Source organism: Triticum dicoccoides, chromosome 6A (genome assembly GCF_002162155.2).
Source record: "Triticum dicoccoides isolate Atlit2015 ecotype Zavitan chromosome 6A, WEW_v2.0, whole genome shotgun sequence".
NCBI classification, from domain to species: Eukaryota; Viridiplantae; Streptophyta; class Magnoliopsida; order Poales; family Poaceae; genus Triticum; species Triticum dicoccoides.
In genome coordinates, this window is record NC_041390.1 from 394,661,846 (window position 1) to 394,671,035 (window position 9,190).

At 48.3% G+C, this 9,190-nt stretch overlaps 1 protein-coding gene across 1 annotated transcript in view; it reads left to right on the forward strand.

Moving 5' to 3' along the window:
- The first annotated feature begins 2,967 nt into the window (after positions 1-2,967).
- The window catches only part of LOC119316993, a 9,674-nt gene continuing 3,451 nt past the window's right edge, over positions 2,968-9,190 (forward strand). Inside the window, exon 1 of the mRNA XM_037591379.1 lies at positions 2,968-3,220. Coding sequence (XP_037447276.1) covers positions 3,059-3,220 — 162 coding nt within the window. The 5' untranslated portion in view covers positions 2,968-3,058. The remainder of the gene's footprint in view (positions 3,221-9,190) is intronic.

Consider the following 9,190-nt stretch of genomic DNA (forward strand, 5'->3'; position numbering starts at 1 on the left):
GAGGAGGCGGCGGTAATGGATCATCGTCCCGTTGTTCGACTGCTCGAGGGCGGCCGTCTTGGTCGCGCTCGATGGTGACGCGAGTCCGGCTGTGACTGGCAGCCGACTCTTTGTCCGGGAGGTTGCACCATGCTCTTGGTGAGGGGGTGGGTTCTCAACCCGCTGGTGAAGCTCTTCAGTGCGATAGCCGGCTTCTTGCTGGGCAGCAGCCGCATCAATAAGCTGCTAAACGCGCTCCGTCATATAGCGACGCTCATCGCCCTCCAGGTGGTCCAGCTCATCTGCTGCCGCCTGGGCGGCGCATATGTTCTCCATGGGCGCGTAGACCGGGCGATCTACTCCAAACATGTTGGCGACGGCTCCGCCTCGCTGCCTGCCGTGCCAGCTCGGCTGGGCCCAGCAGCAGTCGGCGTGCCGCCGACAGCGCGATCAACTTTGCACTGGAAGGCTTCGGAGAGGCATCTCATGGTAGCCAATTTCTTGGCGTTCTCCACAAGCAAAACGTGGCAGGCTTCCAGCGTCTCGGCATCCGCATCCGCAGCAATGGGCGTGGACAGATCCCGCATTGCCGCCTGCAATGGGTCCTGGCCAGCTCCTCCGGAGCCCCCATTGTGGTTGATAACAAGCACCTCCGTGACGGTGCTGCCGCCGCTCTCCGTGCGTGGGAGCGAATCATCGATGACCACCATGTTGGTGGGGAAAGCGTCGAGGAAAGCCGTGTTGGAGTCGACAAGCATCGGGTCGGTGGAGCCAATTGACTCCAAGTCGAAGGCCGACTCGTTGGTGATGTGGAGCTGGTCGAGGAGATTGACGAGGCGGCTCTCGGGGCCATCGGTGCCTACGTCGGACACAGGCTCGTCGGAAAGGCGGACCTCGCCAACAAGGTCGGCGAGGCAGCTCGCTGCGCATGTGACCTCCGCGCCGTGCAGCGCGTCGGTGCAAACACCGTCTGGCGTGCCAGGCTGGCTACGCTCGTTGGGGAGGAAGAGGGTTCTCGTCCAGAACAGATCTCCGGACGACGGTGCACCTAGCCCCACGGCGGGCGCCAAATGTTGGGGGTGTCGTGGGACATATGCCAAAGGATGACTTATCATGGATGGGCTAATAAGACGTCGCCGGTGCCAGGAAACGGGATGAGGCGAAGACATGCACACTAGCGGATCTTATCCAGGTTCAGGGCTCTCCTAGGAGATAACACCCCTAGTCCTGCTCTGCGGGATCTCCGCATGATCACTAATTCAACAAGAGTGGCTACAAGATTGCTCCTTGAGCTGTTTCTCTAGAGGAGGAAGAAGAACAAGGCTAGCCCTAACTCCCTCTCTATGTGTCTGTGTTTCTCTAAGGGTCTGAACCCTTTGCATGGGTGCCCTTAGGGATTTATATAGGCCTAGCCTCCAGGGGTACAATGGTAAACTGGCTGGGTGTAGGTTCAGGCCGTCAGTGTCTCTTGTGGTCGGTTTCTCCGCTGGCAGCTAGGGTCCGCCGACTGGTGGGCCCCGCCGACTGTCTTGTACTCGGCCGACAGGCCACGCCCGCCGCTTGCGGGCCTTACCGGCGGCTCATCATTGTAGCTGTGCTTCTAATGACGCTTGCTTCGTCGGGGGAGGCGTGGCTACAGTCCCGCTGCCCGGTGGTCGTTTACTGTGGCCATTCCCTATTTCTCCCGACTGATGGTGCACAAACTCTTAAGAGGGGGAGGGCCGCCTGCCGGAAGCCGACCTCCCCCAAGCCGGTTGGCTGAGCTTGCCGCCTTCTGGTTTTCCACAGGTTGGTAGGACCCGCCGCCTGCGAGCCGTACCGACAGCCTATCGTGGGAGTTGGGCCCCTTATGTCTTGGGTGATGTCATGGGCGGAAAGGGCTACAGTGCCGCGTCGTGCGGGAGATCACCAGCCGGTACGGCGCACTGTAGCCACGACCCGCCCTGGATTCGAGGGTGGCAGGCTTTTCTGTAACCACACCTCGTCTCATCGCATTCACGGTGGCTCAGACTTTGAAGGCGTTGGGGGCCGCCTGCTAGGAGCCGACCCCTCTGAGGGCCGCCTGCTAGGAGCCGGCCCCTCCCGCAGCCTGCCACTTGGACCAGCCGGCCACAAGAAGGCGACGATCAATCTTTGAGGCTTGAGGGGCGCAGTCGGCCCCGTTGTTTTGAAAGGCCATGGGGGGCAGATGAGGCTACCCATGGCCAATAACTCCGACATCGAGGGAGGGGCGATGACAGCGGCACGCCTTCTGCTCGCTTCAGTGTTTGTAGTCGTCGCTAGGTGGTCTACGGATTTTGATGTAATTTTTATTATTTCTAGTGTTCATTGTACTACTTCCTCTGTTCACTTTTATAAGACTTTATAGATGTTTCAAACAATGTGCAAAACAATATAATTTCACTTCTCTGAAACGACTTATAAAAGACTTTTATAAAACTTTGTAGATGTTTCAGACAGTGTGCAAAACAACACAATTTCACTTGTCTGAAACGACTTATAAAAATGAACAGATGGAGTACCATGATTGAAAATGAATAGATTGAAAGTTTTTCTCTCAAAAAAAAAGAAAAAGAAAACTTGTACTAATTTTCCTTGAATCTGGTTATCAACTGAAGTACTGAACAAATATCATTTACTATAAGATGTAAATTTCTTTATAACTGATAATCTAGAACCATAAATCTAAGAATGTGCTTCTTACAATAAACATAAGAAATTCCGAAATTGACACATATCCTCCTATATCTATACATGAGAATGTGCTTCTTACAATAAACATAAGAATTCTGAAATCAACCTTCTTGTAAGTATACAGGTCTAAACAAACACACTCTTGCATCAGTCCCATTTCCTCCTATAAAGAAATAACTGATTAGTTACTACCAGCTAGCACATGTGGCCCATTCCCGCAAAAAAAAAAAGCACATGTGGCCCATGACGCCCATCTAAAGCTAGAGGCCCGAAATAAACCCTGCCCTAAACCTCCTCCGCCGCCGAAGGGTCGACCAAGAAGAAGAAACCCTCATCAAACAAATCAAAAAAGAAAAGAAGAAGCGAGCGAGGGGCAGAATCACCAATGGCGGGCGGTGGGCTGTCCGGCGGCGCGGCCGCGTTCTGGGCGACAAGAGCGCTGGAGGTGGTGAAGCGGAACGACTCCCCGGGCCTGTTGTGGAAGCGGATCAAGCTCACCACCACCCGCAAGAACAACGCCAAGAAACGCCTAAAGCGCCTCTGGCAGGTAACATCAGAACCCATCCACCCCCCTCCTTATCTTTCCTCTCCTTTCCATCGGATGTTATCTTTTGTACCCGGCGCGAGTTTGTTTACTGCAACAATCTGGGATGGTCTCTTTGCCTCCCCGATTCATTTGTGTTTCGTGTGATGTGGTCGGTCTTACTCACCTACATACTAGTTGCCAAGTTCCCGGGACGACGGGAACGAGGGACGGGAACAAGGGTCGAGAATCGCCTGGTGGAACCGATCGATAGGTGGAACGCGACCCAATTAGTTTGGGAACGATGACCCCGGAACGATACGGCGGGTCGAGGAACGGGGCCCTCGTCAAATTATCCATTTTGCAGAGAATATATATTAAAGCACATTTCATTTTAGGGAGATGACACGGAGGGAGGGAAAGTGTGAAAATATTCCGCTGAATGTTTTGACAGCGGCAAGTAATCTACTCCACAAAATCTGCCCCTACGTATGATTCCCAAATCCCAAACTCTAATCAAGAGGATGGGCAGCGGAAAGCCCGGCATCGCATCCGCAGGTCCACACCAGCCGCCGGCGCCGTTCGGCCGTCAAGCACCGTCTCCGCAGTCCGCACGTTGACGCCAGCCGCCCGGCGCCGCCGGGCACCCCGTCCGCACGTCCACAGGCACCGCATCCGCAGGTCTACACCAGTCGCCGGCGCCATACGGCCATCGAGCACCACGTCCACAGTCTGCACGTCAACACCAGCCGCCGGCACCACCGGGCACCGCATCCACACGTCCACACTCCACGCCAGCCTCCGACACTCATCGTTTTGGTCGACGGCAGAAGGCTCATGCAATGGGCTCCAGGTAAGTCTTGACTATCCAGTTGGCCTTCCGTTCCTTGGCAAGTTGGGTCAAGAACCAATATTTGGGATTGCTGAATCGAAGCTGCGAACCTACGTTTCCGGGGTCGCGTTCCCGTCACCGAATCGCGTCGTTCCCTCTGTCGACCCCGACCCTCGATCCGGGTCGATGTTCCCGGTACAGGGGACGTGGCACAGTTCCCCGTTTTCGGCAACTATGCTCACCTAAATCGTTTGTTGCAGCCTAAGGATTTCTTAGACAAAGTTGACGTTTCCGCTCTTTGAACTTGCAAACTTCATTGCTCATATGTGTAGAGGGGTGAAAGGTTAAGGTGAGTAATAAAGTTTTGCGGAGCTTCATATCTATATCTATATCTATATCTATACCTACTATTAAAGGGAGGTGATATTCTTGGTTTCGTCCCGCTTCCTTTGGTTCCGCTTCAATTAATTTCACGTATGCTATTTGGTTTCATTACTTGCCACCTGTTTTGGCCCAACGGAGGAAGCCCACCTGGCGGCGCACTGTGGCCCAGGTCTGGAGAGGTGGTAAAAAAATAAAATTGCCGATGGGAGGGTTCGATCTCATAACCTACCAACCGTCCACACACAATTTGTCCAACTGACCCAGTTAGAGATATGAGAGGATTTTTTCCTCCCGCTGCAACGCACGGGCCTTTTTGCTAGTTATGCTCATAGAGGACCCGTGAACTGCAAGGACGTGGCTCGTCTGCCGTGAAGAAGGCACGGCAGAATTGCTGTGGAGCATAATCTCAGCCGTTCTTATCTCACCAAACTGATCGGACGAACAGCAAAACAGCCCGTCCACGTACGCATACAGGAAGCGCGCCAAGTCTCTCTTCCCTTCTACTCTGCGAGTATTTCCGAGCAACAGACCTGACGCAGAAAGGAAAAACAGAGCACAGTTGAACGTCCGGCGACGCGGCGGCCGTCGGCACTAAGCACTGCACGATGACTTGTCACCGTCTTGTCACTCTTAACGGAAGGGAGCAAAACTGACGACCACAAGCAAATCGCCGGCCTACAGTTCAGAATATGAGCAAGCCTGAAACACACACAAAGAGAACCAGGAGGTACAAAACAAAGCCACCTTGGCTGCTACTAAACGCTCATCTCATTCTTTAATCAACACACAGTCAGAGATACAACTTTTAATCAAGAAATGTCAAAGTGTTAATACAAATTTAGCACCGGAGCATGCAAGTCACAGAGTCACAGACGGATTATTATGCCATTTCCCGAAAGGCCAAAATGCAAATGCTTGTTTTAGAGGATTTCTAAATTTCTGAACACACCAATCCTGGAGCCACACCAAACACTTCTTAAAACTTCGTCTTGAAATCTTTGCATGATCAAAAGATATATTCGGCATCAATGTCTTCAATACTAAAAACCTGCATTTTAAAGAACATTTGATATCTTAACACCAATGCATTATTGACTTTAGCAAAACTTGACATCTCAACAGACTTGCACATGGAACATACCGTCAATAGATCGGTGAAGCTTCGGAACCCAGAACCCCGGGAATTATTATTCTGATTTTTTGTATTTGTGTTCCCACTTTCTTGTTGCTGGGAACCCAACATTTAAGTAAGTCTCTTGTTTCAGAAAACTTCAACATTTAAGTCTCTTGTTGCATATAATAAAGAACATACCTTAGGTAACTCTTGTGCTTTCACAACTTCAGCTTGTTCTTTCTTCTTCTTCCCCTTGTGGAATTTGTCAATCCAACTTAGTTTTCTCTTTTTTGTTTTCTTCCGAGGAGATTTTTTCTTTAGGCGTGCAGCTGCTAAATGTTCATTTGATTTTTCTGCTATTACTTGTGTATCACATCCCTTATCAGGGTTACTTTCATTTCCAAGTTGCAGCTTGGCAGCAATAGCCTTACCAACACTATCGAGCACTTCATCAAGTAAAACACAACATTCTTCAGATCTAGACGCTGGAGTGGCCAAATTTACGAACTCATGCGAGAGATATTTGTAGCGAAGAACAGCAGCCAACATTGGATTCTCAACAACATTTCGTCCACCTCTATCTTGAACAGTTCCAGACCGTGCTTCTCGAGTCCATCACTTCAAAATATAATGCGCTGGTAGTAGCTTAATGTTCATCAAATCAAGAATTTGGAGAGCATGTGCACAAAATATCCCTATTCTCTTAAATTGTCCACAACTACAAAAAGCTGTTTGCTCCAATGGATTAGCAATGACTTTGCTTTCCTCTTCAAAGGTTGGCGCTTCAAAAGGAGTACTAATAGTTGCTGCAAATTCATACTCCACATTCAACTGTTTAGTGCAGGCTGCAATGGATCTCTCATATTCTTTTTGGAAACATTCGAATATGATAGGAGTGTAAACTTGGCTTGCTTGGACCAGCATGGGTGTTCTCATTTTGACCCTAGGTACTGGCTCCCTTGACTCATACTCGGAACTCAACTCAATGTCTCATTTCCCTTGAACAACCCTTTCAAAATGCTTGAAAAAACGGATCACGCCAAGATCTGATTTCAAATGGTGCTTGAGGTCATTGTTCAAACTTTCACTTAGTTGTGTACTTCGCATTCTCAAGGTGAATGCATCCTTCATATAACATGCAGCCCGCTTCTCTTTTACCTTATAAATGCTATCAAACTAAGTTTGTTTCTCTACTTTAGTTCTCATGGTGTGAAAAGCTTCCTCAAATTTGTCCAGCTCTTCGTACTTGAACATGCAAGCACTAAAGTCTGCAAGAATATTTGATTCTTCCTTTTTCTTGTCCTCTTCATTTTCTTTGTCCTTGTCCTTGCAACAAGATAAATGGTTAACGGCATTTTGCATTATGTGAAAAGTGCATAGCCCATGTCGTGCTGCTGAAAATACACTCCACTGCATTTCCCATTGCAATGTCTTGATTGGTATATATGGTCTTGGGCTGCTTCTGATTGTGTATTGACAGAAAAGTTTCAGAAAGCCATCTAAAAGATTCAAATGTTTCATCATACAGAAGACAAGCACCAAAAAATAACAGTTTCTCTGAAATGGTTGAACCAAACAAATACGCCAAACGGCCGATGCTCCTTGTTTGTTCCAAATGTGGTGTCAAAAGTTACAACGTCACAGAAATGAGCGTAATCAATTATCATTCTTGCATCAGCCCAGAATATATTTGTGATCTGTTCTTCACAATCATGTTGTATGTCATATTGAAATGATGGGTTTTCTCTGATGTTATCCTGGAAATATTTCAAGATACTTCCTGCTTCACCATATTTTAGTTCCCTTTGGCGCTTAGTATGCAAGTAATTTTTGTGATCCCGTTGAATGTAGCCAAGGATGGATGATCCGCCAACTCGTCGGCAAGCTGATTCATGTGCAGCTTTTGGTCCAATACCCGAATCGTCGGCAATTTCAATCTCAAATGCTTGAATTTCAGTTATCTTTAGCTGTGAGGGCATGAGGTGGCATGTTTCTTGCAACTGCAACATGTGATTGTGTTCAAGAACAAGATCAAAAGCTTCGTAATTACCACTTTCCCGATCTATTGTAAGACCCATACGAGCTTGGCAACCAGTCCTAATTTCTGCTCGAGGTTGCTTAATATACTTATCTCTTTTGTCTTTTCCTCGACGACCCTCTTTACGACACACAAATCTGCATGAAGTAATTGTTCCATCAAATTTGCTCGGATTTGAGTACCTTTTCCTAACACCAAACCCAACTCTGCCACCATAATGCTCCCAAAAATCCAAGCCTCATCCAAACTGCTAAACTTCATGCCAATTTGTTTTATCCAGCTTGGTACATTATTTCTGTAAAATAGACAACACTAGACAATAGTTAGGAGATTGCACACAATTGTTTCTTCTAAAACATAAAGAGGATTATGTTGCTGTTGTTGTAATGCTTCTCACTTACCCAATTGAAGCAGAGGTCTGGTTTTCCTTGTTGATTTGTTGGTTCTCCATGCTACAGAAGCTCACTTGGGTGGATTGCACAAAATCAGCAGCGATTAAACAGACTTCAGAGTGATATAGAAGATAAGAAGATGAGGGTGAAGGTGGACTGTGGTTGATGACAAACAAGATCGTGGATTGTGTTTTACCTTCAAGAATATAGAGAGCGTGAGGGTTTATGGAGGGAGGCAGCGGCGTTCGGATGCCGTCGGCCACGGCAGCCCGCCGTCTTCCGAGTTGATCGCCGTCTGTAGCAACGACCCACCGTCTTCAGCAATGATTGCCGGCGGCCACAGCGGCGTGCCAGTGGATGATCGTCTTCGTCTCTCTGCGCGTAGCCGAGAACCTGATTTTTGGCGCCAGAATACGAGCAGACGGCTGCTTTTTGGCGCCAACGAAAGAAAGGAAGGAGAGATTTGGCGCGCTCCCTGCATGCGTACGTGGACGGGCTGTTTTGTTGTTCGTCAGATCAGTTTGGTGAGATAAGAACGGCTCAGATTATGCTCCATGGCAGTTCTGCCGTGCCTTCTTCACAGCAGACGAGGCGCGTCCTAACTGCAAGTGTTGTTGTCACTTGCGAGTTCTTTTCTTCAATGATCTGTGTGAAGAATAAGCTATGAAACAGAATGGGGGAGCACAAATATCACTTCAGCAAGAGGATGATTCTGGGTACAGACTATTAATTTTATGTTTGGGGATTCTAGACTTGGCTGTGGGTTAGGGCTTGGCACGGTGGAACTTGTTGGGCAAAGCACATGCAAGTGTGGATTGCCCATTCCTTGTGTTTGCCACCAGGATTAATTTTATCCAAATAGGTAAAGCACTATATCTACATGATTTTTATATTACCTTGAAATTTAGAGCAATGAACTATACAAAATAGTAAGGAGAAACCTAGGTGCCGTTTGGAACGAAGGAATCCCAAAATATAGGAGTAGGAAAAACATAGGGATTGAGTTTTCTATCTTGTGGATTTGAAGAAACGGAAAACACAGGAATTTTGCAAAGTTGATGTGTGGACCCCACAGGAAGTACTACATAATCTGGAGCCATCAAACCCTAGTGATTGCACACTTAGTACCCAAATCGGTACTTGGATCTCATCAAGTTCTCCCAACTCTGTAATAGATTGTGTACTTCCCATGAATATATAATGACAATGAGGAATGCAGGAGTAGGGCTCTTAC